The sequence below is a fragment of the Dromaius novaehollandiae genome, chromosome 3 (assembly GCF_036370855.1).
Source record: "Dromaius novaehollandiae isolate bDroNov1 chromosome 3, bDroNov1.hap1, whole genome shotgun sequence".
NCBI classification, from domain to species: Eukaryota; Metazoa; Chordata; class Aves; order Casuariiformes; family Dromaiidae; genus Dromaius; species Dromaius novaehollandiae.
In genome coordinates this window covers 78,959,233-78,980,194 of record NC_088100.1, presented here as the reverse complement: position 1 = coordinate 78,980,194, position 20,962 = coordinate 78,959,233, and the positions used below count along the sequence as shown (strand labels likewise).

Sequence of the window (20,962 nt, the reverse complement as noted above, 5' to 3'; positions counted from 1 at the left end):
AGCAGCCCCTGGACTCTCAGTTGCCTCATGCACAGAAACACAAACAGGTCTCTTCCTTAGCTGGTCCAGACCTATGGCCTTACCAGTACTGGCCCCCAGACCTCCTGGTCCCTCCAGCAGCCAACTCTCAGACCCTCTGGTCTCTCTGGTATCTGGCCCAGACTTGTGGCCACTCCAATACCTGGCTCCCAAGCCTCTTATCTTACTCGCCGGCTCATTGAGCTCGGTGTTCACTAGCAGTTATGCACTGACGCCCCCCCCCCACGCACACACAGCGTGCACACGCTGTGGTCTCTCCAGGTGCTGGCACTGCAGACACACAGGCCCCTGGGACTCGTGGGCCGACTCCAGTTGCTGCACGTAGACCTCCACACACACACGTGTGCACAGACTAGAGAGCACCTTCACCTGGGAAAATAGAAATGGAGTTTAGTAAGAAGACAGGACAGGCAGGCAGTGCTGACCAGGCGCAGGGCATGGCCAGGCAAGCATACTGGCCAGCAGCCTGTTTACACACGACCGGCCCCTCTTATCACCTATTCTTTCCGTTTTCCCACACCTGTTCCTCCCCAAACCACCTTGATCCCTCACTTTTCTGCCTTTTGGTCCTTTCCATAAACATCCCATGACAAGTTTTGTGCAATCCCCCAATGCTCTTCCCCTGCATCCCATCACGAGTCCCACACCCCCATAGGCAGTCACCCCCCTCTGTCTGTCGGGCTATCTGGGGAACCACAGACTGATGGCTCCCCTGCAACAGCTCCAGGAGGAGCCAGGGGGCTCCAGTGGTGTTGGTTCGGTTTTTGGGTTCCTCTGCCCACCATCATTCTTTTGTGCTCATGGAGGTGAGTCTCTAGGCACATAACGTAATATTTCTGCCACATGAAAGTAAAGCCAGAGAGGACATATTCTCTCCTTGCAGAGTGCTTCACAGATGCCTGTTTCACCTCCAGGGAGGGCTGTGGTCCTGGAGCAGAAGACTTGGTGGTACTGCAAGGTACCTTCTAAGCTGCTTGGAGGTATATGTGGATCCAGTTAACTGACTCTTACAGTCTCACTCCTCCGGAAGGACAGCTGCAGGATCAGAGTAACCCCAGGTAGTCTCAGTAGGAGCTGTGAGGATTACCTTGTTGATCTGTGCTCCTTTATGTTTGTGAAGATGAGCTTTTAATCACATAACCTAATACAAACCATCTAAATTAGATACCTAAAACAGATTACATGAATTTCAGTTTAAAAGAGACTGACACAATCACCTATGCCACAAATGTAACTGGAAACACTGCTCTGCCACACTCCATGCCTTTCCCAATAACGCATCTTGCAGCATGTGCTGAAGGACATTTGTATACCAAAATACAGTGTTGTGAGCATGAGGTAGAAGTTTTTCCACTTCAGAGCAAAAACTGAAGCACCTCTTCTTACAATGAAGAAGCATGTGATACTTTCACAGGGGAAATGCGAATGACCTGATTTTACTAGCTAGTATCTATTGTGGTTTCCCAATAGCATTAGAGTAATTGAAACAAAACAATTAAAGCTGCTAAGTAACTGAAAAACAACTTTTAGAAATCTTAAATCTATGTTTAAAAACAAACCATAAGTATAAGGATCAGCTGCAGTTACCTGCACAGTACACCATCCAATTATGCTCTAATTTCAAGTTTTCTGCACTTGAATCTCTTAGAAGGTTAAGAACATTATACTAGGGTCAACATTAAACTACTATTTTTGAAAATGATGGTCTTTCTCAGCAGCACAGTTAGCACATACAGGAACACCTGCATAGATAAACCACGTAGCAGAACAGTTTCCATATGCAAATAAAATAGTCTGCATGAATAACAAGGCAGCCAAATTGAGTCAGTCTATCCCCACAGTAACTGATCTTCCATGTTCATTTTCATAGAATCATGGAATAGTTTTGGTTGAAAGGGCCCTCTGTAGATCTCTAATCCAGCCTCGTGCTCAAAACAGGGCTAACTTCAAAGCCAGATCGGGTTGCTTGGAGCCTGTCCAGCTGAATTTTGGAAGCCTCCAAGGTTGGAGAATTCACCTCTCTGGGCACCTGCTCCAGACCTGGACCACTTTCCTAGTGATTTTTTTTCTCCTTATACATAATGAACGTCTCTTTGTACAATTTCACTGTTGCTAGTTGTCCTTTCACTCGACACTTCTGAAAAGAGTCTGGGTCTGTGTTCCCTATAGCCCCCCCTGCCCCATAGGTGTGGAAGACTGCAGTTTAACCCCCCTTTACCTGCCCTCCAGAGGTCACATGATCCAGCCCCCTCACCGTCCTAGTGACCCCTGGGCTCCTTCCACTTTGTTGACATCTGTTGTACTGGGGAATACTGGAAATAACTACTTCCCTGAACCTGCTGGCTACAATCTTTCTAATGAAGCCCAGTGTGAGATTGGCTTGCGCTGCTGCAAGAGGACTTGCATATCTTTTCTGCAAAGCTGCTTTTTACCCTGTTGGCCCCAGCTTGAAGGGGTTTAGTCTGTCTCAGGTGCAAGACTTTGCATTCACCCTTGCTGTATTCCAGCTGGCCCCTTTCTCCAGCCTGTCAAGGTCCCTCTGAACAGCATTCCTGTTCTCCAGCATATCGTCAGCTGCTTCCCCCATTGATGCCATCTGTGAATGTGATGAGGGTGCAGTCCATCCTATCATGCAGTTTGCTGATGAAGATGTAAAACAGTACCTGCCCGATACTGGCCCCTGAGGAATGCCACTTCTAACTGATCACCAGTTGGATTTTAACCCATTGGCTATTACCATTTGAACCAGATGTTAAGCAATTGTCTTGCCCATTCTGTAGTCTGTAACTCCACAGTTTGGTTACATAGATGCTATGGGAGACTGTTGAATACCTTGCTAAAGTTAAAACAAATGACATCCACTGCAGTTCCCAGAGCCAATCATCTCATGAAAGACAGCAATCAGGTTTGTCAGGCACAGTTTGCCATTCGTCTTTTTAACATTTGAGCTCATAGGGACAAATGTCCTTGGAAAGCAACCAGCCCTTCTAACCTCTCTGCCCCTCAGGGTGACCTCCCCTAGGATCCTGCCAAGCAGATCCCCAAACAAGTTGAGGTGTGCTCCCCTTAAGTTTAAGGTCATTACTACTTGTCTTCCTCACTTTCTTCAGTATCTTTAGCTCTGTCAAAGTTGTCACTGACTATTGCATCTGTTCTTTATTCCCTGGCTAGGAGATTGATAGCATCCCCTCATACTCCCCCCCCCCCAAATGTCCTGTCTAGCACTCGAGACAAAAAAATTGGCCCCTGCACACTCTAGAAGCCTCCTGACTTGTGTCCTGCCATGTTGCTCTTCATGCATGTCTGGAATGGCTGAAAGTCCCCATGAGAAATGAGGGCCTACAATCAGGAGGCTTCTTCAAATTTCTGAAAGAAAGTTTCATCCTTTTTCTTTTCTTGATCAGGTGGTCTGTGGCAGGCACTCACCATAAGATCCTCTTTGTTGGCCTCCCCTTAATCCTGACCATAAGCTCTTGACAGGCCTGTCACTTATTCTATTCAATTTATGCTCTGCACATTCAAACTACCTCTTTCTGGAACCCCCAATTTTTCTTTCCTATCAAGCTTGTCTCCATCCATCATAGCACTCCCAATAGTGCAGGCTATTTCACCATGTCTGTGTCATCCCAGTGATGGCATAGCTTTGTGACTGCACAGACTTCCTGTTCCTCCTGTTTATTCCAGGACTCCAGAGTCCTGCAGTTACCCTAGATCCACTCCAGATCTCCTTTGGCACCATCACTTGTGCCCATGCAGGTGGGCAAAGTGTAGTAGTCTGACAGATAGGTAAGCCTCTGCAACCTCTCTACAATGTACTACATACAGGCTCAGGCAAGCAGCAGACTCCCAAAACAGCAGGTCTGATTGACAGGTGGATGCCTTCATCCCCTGCAGAAGGAAGTTCCTGATGGTTACCTATTACTTTCTTTCAGCAGCACTGGCTCCAAAAGCTTGGCTAAATGCATCCCCCAACAGAACTTACTCCCTCTGTCCTGTTGCCAGAGCCCTACATGTCTCCAAGTAAACATCTGCAGCTGGAGAAAAAGCTTTCTTGCTGCCAGAAGTCACAAGCTTCCAGCTTCTGCTGTCATGGGAATCCCAGCCCTCTCCCTGCTTAAGCATTGCCTCTGGTCACCCCCTCCTTCCATGCAATGTAGGACTTGGGTTCTTGCTCCTGCAGCATCCACAAAGTACCTTTGCCCTCCTGTTAGCCCTACCTGATGCTATCCAGTCTGCTTCACCTGGTAGCTCAGTAACCTCACCAGAGCACACCTCCTGCTGTCACCCCCAACATGCGGGAGGAGCCACAGGCCCTCTCTGCAGCCTGAGATCTGCACAGCCACATTCTCCTCTGGGTTCTGTCTGGGCTGAAGTCCCCAACATACCAGGGTGGTTGCTCTGGCTAGTGCAGAGCGGTGACATGCCACTGTATCCCGTGGCACCCCCAACCCTCAACACTGTGCCAACTCAACCAGTTTCAAGCACTGCTTTTGTTCTCCCTTTCCCCCCTCATCCCCCTTCAACTCCTTTATTCCTGCAGGCACATCGTGGTTGCAGTGCTTCCTTAGGTGTCATGTAGAAAGCTGAACACAAGCCTGCTCTGCTCCCACCTATGCAGCAGGCAGCTTCTCAGAGTCTCTCGGTTCTTCATTGTGGTTCTCCCACCTCATGAATGCTGGGTCCCCGCAGGCAGGTTCCTTCCTCCCACCATGCTCAGAACAGGAAGCAGAAGCCTGACACACCTGCTTTGTCCCCATTAGATTTCCTGCTCAACATGCAACTCCTCACATGACCTTTTGGTTCCCAGCTGTGGTTCATTCACTTGTGAATTCACTGTGCTTACGAAGCTTTAAAAAGCTTTTTTTGATGAGCTTTTAAAACTTTTGTTCTCCTAGCCTGCATGACACACACGTTTTGAAAGATGAAAAACCGCAATGCTAAGAGCAGCCAACACAGTTCATTCAACAAATGTCCCCCAAAGTAACCTTTTAATTATATGCCTGTGTTTGTTGTGATCTCTGTACTGCTCCCCAACTACTCTACAATGCTTGAAGATTGCACTAGCAAAAAAGAATGAGCTTCCATCTTCTTTCCCTACTTAAAGACTTGCTACCGATTTATTGGTGATCTTACTCCTGAAAGATACATATACAGTGCCACACAGGACGTAGCTACTGAGGTCATTCATCTCAAGGCCTGGGAGAGAATAATTCACAGCACTTTTTTTGAACAGAAAGTCATGTGCTTATTTTGCCCTCTGAAATATATGTAAAAGAATAAATGATTTGGAAAAAAGCTATACAGAAGGTTTGAAGCTGTGATTGACTAAGACATTACAGACATACTCAAACAACACATTGTGCATGCAAGGACAACGAAATGTACTTTTCCTTTCCTTCTGTATTAAAATCACAGCTGTAACAACTGATAGTACCTCAGCACTCTTGAAAACAGAAATTATAAAAGCCACTGGACTTTTTTTCCTTTTTAATTAGGAAAATTTAGAATTGTTCATGATACGTGAACTAAGGAACTGTCACTTTCAATGTCTGCTGCAGTTCTCTCAGAGGTTCAAATTTTGGGTAACTCATTGACCTTGAATACCCAAGTTCCTTTTTCTCGTAGAAATTAAAGACAGTCATGCCTCAAATTACTTTTCTGCAATATTGCATTATAGTTAGTCTGTAGTGGATTTTGCTTCAAGATGAATGAGATCACTTACAAGTCAACCAAAACTGCATCTCTCATGATTCAATTAAAATTTCTCACTTGGCCCTAGCTTACAAGGAAAATGTCAAAAAGACCTACCAAAAAGATACATGCTATGTCTGGCATTTCAGAAATGAACATTAAACACTGCAGTCATCTTGCTAAGATAAAACTCCTGCTGCCTAGACAATGCTAAAAACAGAAGTTTAAGTGAGCTCTATCTATAACTGAGCAGAAATAGTCAGGGATGTTTTCTCTCCTAGAGAGAAGGCTGGGCCTTGTAGAAAATATTTCTTCAGTGACAATTGCTATGCTTAAAACAAAACAAAATGAAAAAAAGAGAAACCCACAGAAAAACCACCCCTTACTTTTTATCCTCACCACCTCATTCATCCCTACCAGTTATAACTGTTCTTTAAACTTTCTGAAGAGCTAGATACATAGTCTAAATACAACCTACATAGGATCTCCTTGCTTTGGGAAGCACTAGGAGACCAGCCTAGCAAGAATGGCTAGTTTGGCAAATCTTTCTAAAAGCTTTTTGTTAATCTGTTCTTGTTTTAGAATTCTAGTCAGAATAAATGTCTAGCAGGTCTAGCTGTTGCTACAGAAAGAGTGGAAACTAGCAACTCCACTGCAAAACAAACACACACACACACACACACACCTGACAAGCACCATTTTTATAATTCTTCAGCCTCACCATAACCATATTAATAGTATGTAACTGACAGCAATATCATAGTCCTTCAAAATTTACAGGAGTAAAAAAAAAATCAAGTTACACAAATTGCAAAGTCTGAGCATTTAAGAAAACAGATCTAACTGCTACAAAACTGCACAGAGCAGTCATAAATGCCTTTCTCAGCTGCTTCCTTCTCTGTCCACAAAGAGACCTGGAAAAAGAGAGAACCAACACAGAAGAACAGTTAAACAGGAACATGTCTGCCTATGAATTAACAACTAGAGTCCTGGTCTAACTGACAAATGAGGTTGGGTTTTCAATGTGTTAGGTCCTTTAGGGAGAAGCCAAATCTAGAACACCAAGCAACATGGGTTGAAATGTACAGCAAATCATGCTTTCAAGAGGGCTTAGCTTTTCAATCATATTTAAGTAACTCAGCTGAACACAGCAAACAACAAATTCTGCCAATCATGATAGGATTTTGTTTTTCTTCCTCTGTCGACTCAAACTATCTGACAACTTAGACTGATACCTGGAACCCTATAAAGTCTGACTAAGACAAGACTGAATGAATCAACAATGAGAACTGCAGAATCCTTTGAGCTTTACAACCCCAAACATGCACAATCAGTCTGTGCTAACTCTGAAAAAAACACACTTAAAGGAAACCCTCAGAACCCACAGGGCTTCCTACATTTCCTAAACCTTAAGATTTTCAATTCAAGGAGTCTCAAAAATACAATTTAGCCAGCAGAGTAGCTTTATTTTGCAATTTGAACTATTATACACAATTGAGTAAAAGCCCACAGGATAAACAGTATGGAGACTTACAAATTTTTTTGGTGTTTGCTTAAATCAGAGCCTAAGTGCAAGGTCTCCAATTAACCCCCACAAGGTAAGAGAACAACACTTTGCTGTTAACAAAAGTCATGTTAACACTTAAAATATCTAATCAGTTATTTAAAAGGCCACATCTTCAAATGCAATTAGGTATCATTTAATAAAGTTATCTTCTTTTGGTATAATAAACTGCCATAAATCATACAGCTATGTAATGGAACATCATGTTTTCCCAGTGACATGTAAAATGCAGACAGGGCTCTCTATGTTATTTCATCCACCTTAGAAATGTAATGTCATAAATGCAATTGTTCTCAAATGCTCAAGTGGAAGCTAATGTCCTTCAGACATGTTGTTGCTCGCCTTAAAAATCAAAAACAAAACAAACTTGCACATGTTACCTCGAGGCACAGATTCTCCTACACTTAAAGGAATTTATACACAAGGTGTATCACATGTTACAAGATTTTTGCTATTTGAAGTATATGGCACATAGATTTCTGGGGTGAAAAAAAAAAGTCTCTCCTCTGTGTTCGGCTGCTACAATATGGCACAAAGTAAGAAGTTAACACCATGACTAATACTTTGTTGCTTTTTGCTGGCTATTTTGGGGTGCACATAAATAAAAGGCACACATTTCCTCTCTTCTTTCAAATGATCTATGTACTGTAGAAGCATAACTTTCCAGCACTGCTCCATGCCTGCTGGCCCAGTGCAAAAAAGATCTAAGCCTGCATCCAATGCTAGTAGCAGCTCTTCTATATGCTTAACCAATGGCTTTAGTTTAGCATGCTACTTCTGAGATGGACATTGATGAGAGGCTAACAGTTTTCCTGAAACAAAACTACAAAGCCTAAAAAAGTGATTAAGTCATTTATATTCACTTACACGTATATTTTCCAACAAATGTGTTCACAACGTTCAGAAAGTGCTCATTTTGAAGTCTTGTTTCAGTATCACAAATGTCCGTGACCTATATACTATAGCAGCGCCATGCACAACAGTATCGTTAAGGAACTGTCAGTGTTTCCATTACTGACCCTGTTTTTCAAGAGCATAATGAAAATAGAAAAATTTGCTTTTAGCTAGAACTTAGTGTGCATAATGTCTTCGGTATGGTATTTTTAAATATTTGGATTTAAATCTGTACAGTAGTCAGAGTCTGAAAAACAGAAGGTTAGTGGTTTCACACTTTTTGGCGCTCATTTTTACATAACAAGGATTTTAAAGAATGAAAGTGAGCCTACAGCAAATGAAGAGCCCTCAACAATAAAACCTCCACAAATCATTAACTAAATCTTCTTGGGTTTTTGTCCTGTTTTTAATGTTGTGCATTAATAATTTGTGGATCCATACAGAACTACTTCTTACAATTTAACAACTGTTAACATTGATGAAATTATCACACATAAAAACAGCTTAGGTCTCAAAATCAATGGTCTGAAACATATTTAAACAAGAATATTCAGAGTTAAGACTAACATGAAATCCAGCTCCTCTGAACAGATTTGTGAGTTTAGATGCTCTCAACTTGATATGCCTTTTTTTTAAAAAAGTCTGACTTTCAGAAAATTCTGAAAAACAGCAGTTTCAAGTAAGTCTGGAGCAAATAAGTACTCTGGCTAGATTTACCATAAATTATGTAATTCATGCTGCCTTGAGAAAATTGAGTTAACAGAAGTGTAAGTCGAAGCACTACCTCTGAAGGTTCTTGCTTTGGTTATCTTAAAAAAAATGCAGACTGTTACAATAACAGTGTAAGTTCATTATAAAACCACATCCTTCTGTGTAGATGTTCTCTTATAGACTGGATTATTATGCCCACTGCCAGCAATGGACATTCTGCTGGGAAAATCCAACTCCTGGTGTGAAAAGTTTGGCTCAATCAAATGAAAAAAAATAATTCTGATATTAGACTCAAATGGGAACGCACTGTTTCATTTAGTTCTTGTGAAGAATATTTGAAAGCCCTCTCCACCAACAGTCTTTTTGAAACACAAGGCACAAATAGGGAGTGGACATTCCAGCAAAAAATGATTGTCTGAAATTAACAGTCCACAAGAGTCTTCCAATCCAACACAATGAAACATTTTTGCTGTCCAACTCTATGCCACATCTTCTAGATAATCTGCAACATCACTTAACTGAGAAATGGTAAGGTCTTGTGTGATGTCTTCAAGCTGGAAAATAAATGAAATTACAAATTCAGAAATCATAGAAACAGTATTACTCTATCTAATCCTACAAAAAGCACCCGAGCCTTTTGGCCTTAAAGCCCTATCTTTCAGATGGATGTCAGCTCCTTCAGGGGATGCTTAGACAGATCTTGACATATAGGGATGAGACATTCATGTGTTGAATACCAAACACACTGAAATACATTTTATATGCCTAGAAACAGATGGTGGATGGTCTTACTGAGCAATTCTTGCATTTTACATCAGTACAGTATCTAACTTAATGGGAATACTGGGTGTAAAAATGCAGAACTAGAACACGTATCCAAGGAACTTACGATAATGGCATATTTATTCACAGAAGGCCTAAAAGAAATTAAGACAAGATCAGAAGAACATCAATACAATTTTAAGAACCATACTTTATCACTGGCATTCAAGTCTTCTGTTTCCACAGAAATTTCATCTATTTCTTCACCAATGCTGATATCACTTTTTTCTGAGCGATGACTAGTACTAATAAAGAAAAACATAAAGGTAGAAATAGGACTTTATTTTCCAACATACGGGAATTCATTTCATATATCTATACTGGGCACTGGATTTGACTACTTAGCAAGTTAAATATGAAGTAATTTTTAAGAAGCCCAAAACAACCAAGGACCTTTCTCCTAGAGAAAGCCACGATCAATACTTATTTAGGCCCTAATCCTGAAGTTTACAGCACAAATACATTGTAAGGATGAAGCTCTTCAATATTTTATCACTGACTAGTCTTGATGCTTTAGTTTGTATATTTTGAATAATTCAGCATAGACCACATTCACTGTCTATTAGCATTAATTAAAATGTTAAAACATTGTTAAGTGTATGGTTCAGAGAAAAAAGAAACAACTTCCTTAAAAAGGCAAGGGGTTTTCAGCATCTTAAAATTAACACCAGGTTTTTAAGGAACTCATGACCACCTACGCAAAAGCAATCTATTTTTTTTTTAATTTTAACTATTTGTATTAACTAACAAACCGAAGTTTAAAGGAGAGATACTGACAGAATTCAGCAAAAGTGATTAGCTGAAATATTATGAAATAAGTCAAATATGCCAGTAAACATTCATAATCTATGATACAGTACACTACTGCAATATTATCCCTCTCTTACCTGTTGAAGTCATCAGCATACTCGTCTTCATCTCCATTTCCTAAATAAGTTTTAAAAAGTGTTAATCAAACAAGTTTTCTTTTCAGGAAATGCAAGAAAATCTATTCCTGCACCAAAATACAGAGTTTGATGGACAGCAATAGCTGGTAGTAGATTAAGATACTTGTGCAGATTAGGAAGAGAAACTGAATTTATGCTTGATATTAGTTAATCTCGATCTGTTTTGCATAGTTAAACTGTTTTGAAATTCAACATATACTTTCAGTAGGTTGGGTGCCTTGCTGAAGACAAGGCTTAAATACTTGGCAGTTCTATCTTGAGACAGAGTTGATACTTCTGACATCATATCATCATCATGTTGCTGCTAAAACTTAGAGACAACTTTCGAAGTCTGGGAGAGGCAAATAGGTATGCCACTGAAAAATAGGAAGACTTGTCTGGCTACCTTTTATGCAAGTCAAAAAATAAAAACAAAAAAATCCCACCTCTTTTTTTAGATACCTGGACAACAATATATCACTTGATACTAGCAAACATATGCATGGAATGAATTGAATTTTTGCTGTATGTATAAAACAATAATCTGCATACAAAACTCCACAGTTCTGACTGCCATGTATTCATTTATACTATTCTAGATTGGATCTTACTCTTGTAACTCCAGTAAGTCTCACAATGTCAACTAGAGTGACAAAAGTAAAAGCTAAAGATTTTAGCTCAATAAGGACATTTCGGTTTCACAGATTCCTTTGAGAAGCAGGGCTGCAACTTCCAGTTAAAAATATCAAAGCCTACTCATGTTTAGTAGTTACTTGCCTAATTCTAGAGATCCGAGTTTTGCATTCACTAACCGCAGGTCTTTCAAGACAGAGTTTCTACTCAAATCTGTAACAAAACAAAAAGTACTTATACCAGAAAATGGGCTTGTGACTCTTTGATAGTAAGATCCTACTTAAACATACCAATCAACGATTTATAACAAATGTTCTTTCATAATAATCTTACATAATTTTATAATATAGTATGGTAATATTATATTCCATTTTCAGGTCTAAAATATGCCATTTACAGACATAAGTAACAAACAGGAACAATCTCCCTGAGTGTATTCAGGATCAAGTTTTACAATACGGTAGTAAATATCCCTGAAGAACTCGCACAAACAATGTAGAGTAACAATAAAAAAGACTAAGTTAATTTCATAAAAAAAAAAAAAAAATGAACAGTAAAATGTTATACTTCCAAAAACTGCTTTTCAGAAAAAAGTATAGATGAAATATTTGATACTCCAAAACATAAGATACCCCAGCCACATGCATACTGTATCAAAAATCAGTAATTCATCACTCAGTGAAAAATACATTATTGCAAAGCACACTACAACCAGAAGGGGGCCAAATACAGGCTACTTAATCACAGTTATATCTGAACGTGTAGCTCATTCCCTGCGATTTTCAAACCATATGTGAAAACTTACCATCAGGTTCCTTTAGCAAAGGTGCGCTAGTCAGGGAGCTTAACCCACTTTTTAAAGGTGGTGCATCAGAAAGAGATGCTAAACCTCCTGTTTTATTGGATTCAGTTTTCCTAAAACAAACCAACAAATAAATAAAAACTCTGCAGATTTTCAAAATATAGAGCAACTTTCTTTTCTATTATTCATAAAATTGTCATGAAACTAGACAACAATTTTTGCAGTAATAAAAGCAAGCGAAAAGGACTATTCAATCCTACAATCTAAAAAATAATGGGTAGTTTGGTGGCAAAAGTGCGAAGCAAGACATTCAATAAGAAATTCACATATGCAAAGACTTCTGCCTGCCTTCTTTCAGACAGAGCTCCTGCACCTTCTTCAGCAACACTTTTTTTTTTTTTTTTAATTAGGGGGCCTTTTAATTAGGAGGACCCACTTATAAATGCAGCCAAAAGAAGAAAGATTCAGATATAAATCCATTTTTAAACTAGCTTGTTTTACAATTAAAAGATTGTCTGACAAACCTATTAACCCTAAGAACCTTAAGTCCACAGAATGAAAATACCATTCAAAATTATAGCAAAATTGATCTCATCACCGTCTGTTAAAGTTCACTTGGCTACCATCTACTCCATTCACACATTTAAAATGTCAAGTTCAAATACGACTTGCAAATAAAGGATAGAGAAACACTATTAAAAAAATGATCAAGATTTTTCACATTAAGTATTACCAGAACTCTTTGCTATTGTGATTGTGTTCCTATTAGTAATAGGTAATATCATTTGAATCACTCATCAAGAAAAATATATCATGTATTACAATACTTTAAAACATTTAAACAACAGGTCAGAGAACGAGAGGAAAGGCAGAGCTATGGTCATCTCTTATTCTTTACTTGCTAACTGTCTGCTCCTTTCCTCTCTAACATGCCCTTCTTATAAGAAGGGACAAAATTGTCCATAAGGAATTCACCTTTTTGCGAACTAAGTGATGCTGGCACCTCTTCTATCTACTCATCCCAAGACTCACGCCACCAGCACAACGCAGCATAAAAGGATTTCACCTGAAGAATCTGTTCTTCTCCTCTGGAGAAGATGCCAGGAGGGTAGAAACAAAAGGCTCAGCAAGGACAGCTCAGTTACAATTAGTTGCTAGCTCATTTACTAAGCCATTAATATTTACATTTTTACACATTCAGCAAAAAAAAAAAAATGGAGGGTTACTATAACCCCTATATCACAATCACATTATGAGGTACATGCCTACAAATTTATAGACTGGGACTACAGATACACAATTTGGAAATCACTTTTTCAGTCAGGGAGATTCTGGATTAGGAAAAGCCTTATTTTACTGAGTATTTAGGAATCTTTTTCTTGGATGGGTCATCTTAAATAGGTATTAAAGAAATACCATTTACCCGGTTCAAAAGTGCATTTCCATTGTTGTCATATGAAAATGCTTGAGCAATAAGAAATTAATAGCTATTATTATTCAAAAGTTATTATTTGGCCTTTTCTGCTTCTACCACCTGACCCACACCAACTGCATCAATTTAAAACAAAGAAACAAACACAAACCCTCAAAAACCAAGATGAGCTTGCAGGACAAAACATAGTAATTTGAAGTAACTTTTTTTCTTATTATTATCCCCACAACAATCTCAGATACAGTATCTGAAGAACTTAATTCCTTTAAGAGTTTTCAGTTTAAAATTCAATAACTAGATTTTCAATATTCCCAACTACCATTTAATACTGCTATATAGTAACACAACCAGGTACTATAATGGTTAGATTTTGTTAACCAAGCTCTTGAATAAGTAGGACTAAATGTACTCATAGATGCAACTTGATAGATTGCATAGATGCAACCAACTACCATAGTAGAGTTATTTGCAATACACAGTATTTTCCACAGAAAAATGGCTGCTCTTTGAAAAGAAAACAAACCCCACATTCTGCTCTTTATATACATCCAACCAAAAATGAGCTACAAATAATCTTTTTCTCAAACAATCCATTAATTTATTAGAAAGGGTTAGTTTATCTAGTATGATCGCTTTGTGCTATACCAGAATGATCCTATTCTAAAAGTGACAATCTACTGTAGCAGTACTGCAAAAAAAGTTTATACTTTTCTGCCTATCAATGTAGCTGGGGAAAAAAAAAGCATGAGAGGAGCTACCGTCAGATTGATTTGAAAATGTTTCTGTAGCTTCTTGTGGTAACCTATACTAAATTGGAACAATGCTCAGATTACTTGAGCACAGCAAAAGAACACTATGAAACGATCTTTCAGCTTTTCTCAGCAGATATACCCAGGATAAGCTTCAAGAGATCTTTGCATTATCCTATCAGAGCTGCTGTAGTGTTACATTGTACAGTTCTGTTATGCAACTGTTGTGCAGTTCAATCTCACAGCTTCTTGTTTCACACGATATTTGTCAGGCCTCATCACACCCCAGAACAGCAATAAAAAAAAAACCCTGCCCTTCAGCAATGTCTGCAAAATTGACATATGCAGAAAGAATAACACTTTGCTGAAAACATAAAACTGCACACAAAACATGCTGCAATGTGAAGGGGAAATCCTCACTTGTGAGGAAGAGCTTTCCTTATGCTTATAGTCTATGAAGCCAGTACAATTGTGTTAGCTGAAATTTTTGTGCTCCTTACAAAATCACGCATATATCTAAAGCTCCACCCCTCCCATTTTTTCCACTTCCTTTAGTACTGACCACAACTGCAGATCTGCTGCAGAAAATAACACAGGGGTCTGCGTGTCAGACACGTTCTTTCCACCAAAGAACAGGCTGGAGACATTATACAGTCCAACTGACGCACTGTGAAGAGGTGCAGGTTTGTCACTCATGGTACACATTAACTGGAGTATCCAGGTTACTTACCAGCCGTAAGTTCTTTCTGGTTTGGGTATGGGATCATCAAAAAAAGAATCTCCCTCTGCATCATCCTCATCCACACGTGGATCACTTTTTTCTTTGGTATTTAAGTCTGTGTTTTGTAGTTGAGGATCTAACTTTGTCTCATTAGGCAGAAAATGAATGCTACTTTTGGTTGCTTCCCCCGACGAGACACTTGTGTCACTTTGAGTGGTTTCAGCAACCTTAAACAAATACAGAAAAAACTCTCACTGAAAAGAAGTAATTTCTCTTGAATAAAACCCATATAAACTGTTCTATTTCCTAAAATACTATTAGCAGTAGTATAAACACACAGCAAATATATACACCACCATTTTTTAAAAAGTTAGCATTTCAATTTTATTAGTACTTCTGTGAACTAATCAGGAATTACACAACAGAGCAACGTTTTGTCACTTTACAAAGGAAGTATTCCTTGTTGTTGATACCGTCTTTTGAAAGTTATTTTGTCCATCCTCTGCGTAGCTGTGCTAACTAGATCAGCTCTATTATAAAAGCAGCCAGTTTTGAAGGATGTAGATCAAAAAAAAAAGAAAAAAATCACATACAAGCTCTGACTCTTGCCTCCTACACTTTTTACAGTCTGAAAGTTACATGATATGTGGAATGTATTAACACTATTTGTTAGTGGTATTTTATGACTCCTCTAAAAACAAATATTGTCAGTTAAGTTAAAACTGTCTTCAAAAGAAATCAATTTAAACCCATCCAAAAGCCACTAACTTAAATTCATTCGATGTACCTTCAAAAAATACCTTCAATTTCATGTGAAAAAACTAACATTATTTTAATTTCAGTAAGGCTACAGTTGTTAACTGCATATTTGAGATGGTTTAGAATGCACTAAGCCACGAAGAATCATACAATGGTTTTTAGTTTTTTTGATAGACCTGCTGCTTCTTGAGAGCATCTCTGAATGAAGATCACAACTCAGTGGGAATCTCTGCAATGTAATATTAGGTTCTAAGTGATGAGCATCAGAAGACTGCAATTAATTACACTTTTTCCCCTCCAAATATTAAAAACAAACAAATCACACATACAAGATACTTAAAAAGTATGTAACCTTCAGTCTTTGTTACATGCTTATGGCCCAGTCCCACAGATACCATGCTTGTGAGGACTACTCTATATACTAACTATGATCAAGTAACACAGTTCAAGTTATGTACATTATATCTTCATAAAACCTTGTGGCCCAAAGAACATTTAAGCAGATAATCAAGTTGTTGTGGCAAAATGGTTTTTTGATTTTTGAACAGCAGCATATTGCTAACTAACAAACAGTAAGACAATATTATGTTCTCCCACATTGTTTAAAATTAAGCCACTGAAAAGATTTCACAAACTCGTTTTTGTGCACCAAGAACAGCAGCAGTTTTGAAAGAAAACTAATAACTGTATTGTTTAATCGAGATAGCCAACATATACGTTGGATATATTACTTTATCAGTCATCATCTTTCATTCCAAAGACCAAAGGAAATTTTTCATACCATAGGCCATAAAAGTTCAGAGAGGCCTACCAAGGTCATTTTACCTCAGTTACAAGCCACAGAACCATATTTAATTGCTGGCAGCAGCTCAGGCCTTCCAGGGAAAGAAAAAGAATATTTATAGGCGGTAAATACAACATTCTAATTCCCTACCCTAAAGGAACAGAATTGTTGTCAGAAAATGAAATGCTTAGGGATATGCTGACTGGTATAGAACAGCACTGACAGTCTCTTTTTTGTTCTGGGCCCTGAAGGAGTGAGCTGCTGCCATCTCCTCTGAGAAACTGAAAGCACAAGTTAGATACCTGAGATCAAGCAAAGACTTAAAGCTGTGTTAATGTAAAATGACTACTTTCAAATTGTAGTGATTGGTTAACCATGGCTAAGGATTCAAATAAAAATATGCCTACCTTGCGTTTCAGCCTGGTGCTGTTAATAAGATAAATGAAAGTGTGGTTTCACACATGCATGTCAAGAAATGTAACTATGTTACTCCCAAGAGCTGTGGTCTTGGTCTCTCCTTGCATGCTCCCTTCTACATTACATCTGTTGGTTGTAGAGCCACAGCAGGGGCCAGTTTAGCTCACAGACTTGCTGGAAAACCGCCAGAGAATCTCAAGTTTCATTCAGAAGGTCTACACTGTTCAGATAACTTATATCTTACACCGGTCAGGACTGGTTGTAATTTCCTCCTTCTATGTTATTTTTAGTACAAGTACATTACATGGCAGAATATTCTCCCATCCTGCTGCCCAGGAGTGAGGGAACTAGTGAACTGGACAACAGTTTTTCAGTTCAGGATATCCACCGCTTATTCTCAAAGGAGCAGTTGCTGTTTCCATGAGAAAACCTAGCCATACTGAAACCAACTTTTACCTGTATCTGAGAGAAATATGTATTCATGGAAGATTCAGTAATATGAAAAGCATTTCGAGAATGTGTTCATCTATTTATCATTGTAATGGAATTAAGGTCTGCTGGGTATAAAGAGCATGAAAAGCCTGATCACAAGTTCCAACTCACATTACTTCTTGGAAATTACATCGTACTTGCAACCTCATCACAAAATCCTAATTGGAAATAGCACATAAACAAAAGTGTTCCGATCACCGTATCAGCTGCTGCTGCATGCCAGCAACTCAACTCTTAAGGGTGGTGTTCTGACTATGCACAACATTCTCCTTAAAGAGGAAATATGATGAATGACCTCTCATCATACTTTAATACTTCTTGCTCAGAATAAGATATTCCCCATCCAGCAATTTCTCTATTAAGAAACAAACATTAGAATCACTTTCTTGTTAAACACTATGTACTTTTTGGGGATTAAATACATACAGGCACATCTCGCTTTATTGCGCTTTGCAGATATTGTGGTCTTTACAAATTGAAGGTTTGTGGCAACCCTGAGTTGAGCAAGTCTATCGGCGCCATTTTTCCAACATCATGTACTCACTTCGTGTCTCTGTGTCACATTTAGGTAATTCTCACAATATTTCAAACTTTTTCATTATTATTATATCTGTTATGGTGATCTGTGATCAGTGATCTTTGATGTTACTATTGTAATTGTTTTGGGGCACCACAAACCACACCCATCTAAGACGGCAAACTTAATCAAATAAACATTGTGCATGTTCCGACAGCCCCACTGACCGGCCATTCCCCCATCTCTCTCCCTCTCCTCGGGCCTCCCTGTTCCCTAATAGGCAAAAATATTGAAATTAGGCCAATTAATAAGCCTACAATGGCCTCTAAGCATTCAAGTGAAAGGAAGAGTTGCACACCTGTCACTTTAAATCAAAAGCTAGCAATGATTAAGCTTAGCGAGCAAGGCATGTCAAAAGCAGAGATAGGCTGAAAGCTAGGCCTCTTGTGCCAAACAGTTAGCCAAGTTGTGAATGCAAAGGAAAAGTTCTTGAAGGAAATTAAAAGTGCTACTCCAGTGAACACACTAATAACAAGAAAGCGAAACAGCCTTACTGCTGTTATGGAGAAAGTTTTAGCGGTCTGGATAGAAGATCAAACCAGCCACAACATTCCCTTACGCCAAAGTCTAATAGAGAGCAAGGCCCTACTTCTATTCAATTCTACGAAGGCTGAGAGAGGCAAGGAAGCTGCAGAAGAAAGGTATAAAGCTAGCAGAGGCTGGTTCATGAGGTTTAAGGAAAGAAGCCATCTCCATAACATAGAAGTGCAAGGTGAAGCAGCAAGTACTGATGTAGAAGCTGCAGCAAGTTATCCAGAAGATCTAGCTAAGATAATCGATAAAGGTGGCTACACTAAACAACAGATTTTCAATGTAGACAAAACACTTATACTGGAAGAAGATGCCATCTAGGACTTTTATAGCTAGAGAGCAGAAGTCAGTGCCTGGCTTCAAAGTTTCGAAGGATAGGCTGACTCTCTTGTTAGGGTCTAATGCAGCTGGTGACTAAGTTGAAGCTAATGCTCATTTACCATTCTGAAAATCCTAGGGCCCTTCAGAATTATGCTAAATCTACTCTGCATGTGCTCTATAAATGGAACAACAAAGCCTAGATAACAGCACATCTGTTTACGACATGGTTTACTGAATATTTTAAGCCCACTGTTGAGACCTACTGCTCAGAAGAAAAGATTCCTTTCAAAATATTACTGCTCATTGACAATGCACCTGGTCACCCGAGAGCTCTGATGGAGATGTACAACGAGATTAATGTTGTTTTCATACCTGCTAACACAACATCCGTTCTGCAGCCCATGGATCAAGGAGTAATTTCAACTTTCAAGTCTTATTATTTAAGAAATACATTTCATAGGGCTACAGCTGCCATAGCGATTCCTCTGATGGATCTGGGCAAAGTAAATTGAAAACCTTCTGGAAAGGATTCACCATTCTAGATGCCATTAAGAACGTTTGTGATTCATGGGAGGAGGCCAGAATATCAACATTAACAGGACTTTGGAAGAAGCTGATTCCAAACCTCACGGATGACTCAGAGGTTTGAGACTTCATTGGAGGAAGTAACTGCAGATGTGGCTAGAAGTGGAGCCTAAAGATGTTACTGAATGGCTGTAATCTCATGATAAAACTTTAACGGATGGGGAGTTGCTTCTTATGGATGAGCACAGAAAGTGGTTTCTTGAGACGGAAGCTACTCCTGGTGAAGATGCTGTGAACATTGTGGAAATGACAACAAAGGATTTAGAATATTACATAAACTTAATTGATAAAGCAGCGGCAGGGTTCGAAAGGATTGACTCCAATTTTGAAAGAAGTTCTATTGTGGGTAAAATGCTATCAAACAGCATCGCATGCTACAGAGAAATCCTTTGCGAAAGGAAGAGTCAATCGATGTGGTAAACTTCATTGTTTTCTTATTTTAAGAAATTGCCAGAGCCACCCCAAGCTTCAGCAACCACTAGCCTGATTAGTCAGCAGCCATCAACATTGAGTCAAGACCCTCCATCAGCGAAAAGATCATAACTCACTGAAGGCTCAGATGATGGTTAGCATTTTTTAGTAAAAAAGTGTTTTTTAATATACGTACATTTTTTTTTAGACATAATGCTACTGCACACTTAACAGACTACAGTATAGTGTAAACATAACTTTTATATGCACTGAGAAACCACAAAATTCATGTGACTCGCTTGTTGTGATACTCGCTTTATTGTGGTGGTCTGGAACTGAACCCGCAATATCTCTGAGGTATGCCTGTACACATTACAAAAAAAAAAAAAAAAAAAAAAAAAAAAAAAAAAAAAAATTGTTAATAATTAAAAAAAAAAAAAAAACATGCCACTACTGACCAACCCGTCAGTCACTATCTTTAGGTTACAGAAAAAGTCTACCAGAGAAGCCTTTGTATCTGTGGACTGATACATCTAAATACTCAACAGTAACCTGATAAAGATTTCTGACAACCTCAACCCAGAGAAGAATACGAATGAACTACATACAGTATCCCTTCCAACCTCAACCACTCCGTGATTCTATAATATATTTTGGACTGTCTGGCTAACTTCAACCACTGACAAATGGGTAGAAGTTTCTTCTAAACTGCACTGCAAAAGGCTTCATGAAGAACAGGCATATAGGAATAAAATTCTTATCAGACATCAGAGGTTTGACCAGCCTTGAGACACACACACACACACACACACACACACACACCCCATGCGAAACGATGTTCAGTTCATGAGCCACTGAAACTACTTTTTTTCCTCCTCTAACCAAGTTCTTATTTCTGATGAAAAGCCATGCAACAAACACTTAGTTCTTCTCTTCCTGACATATCTACTTCAAATTAAGTAATTCAAACCTGAACATGAAAGGCGGTATATGCAAGGGAGCTTGGAAAGTTTATGATTTCTAAATCCATCTTCAATAGTACTTAATACAGAGCCACACTAAGACAGAAGTATGAGCTCAGCTACGTACATTCAAGCAAAA

At 39.1% G+C, this 20,962-nt stretch overlaps 1 protein-coding gene across 1 annotated transcript in view; it reads right to left on the bottom strand.

The window, feature by feature from the left end:
- Nucleotides 1-7,175: 7,175 nt before the first annotated feature.
- The window catches only part of CEP43 (centrosomal protein 43), a 31,413-nt gene continuing 17,626 nt past the window's right edge, over nt 7,176-20,962 (bottom strand). The window contains exons 7-12 of the mRNA XM_026109876.2: nt 14,994-15,211; nt 12,086-12,195; nt 11,425-11,493; nt 10,609-10,648; nt 9,873-9,966; nt 7,176-9,453 (exon numbers count right to left, since the gene is read on the bottom strand). Of these exons, the coding sequence (XP_025965661.1) occupies nt 9,379-9,453; nt 9,873-9,966; nt 10,609-10,648; nt 11,425-11,493; nt 12,086-12,195; nt 14,994-15,211 (606 nt within the window). The 3' untranslated portion in view covers nt 7,176-9,378. The remainder of the gene's footprint in view (nt 9,454-9,872; nt 9,967-10,608; nt 10,649-11,424; nt 11,494-12,085; nt 12,196-14,993; nt 15,212-20,962) is intronic.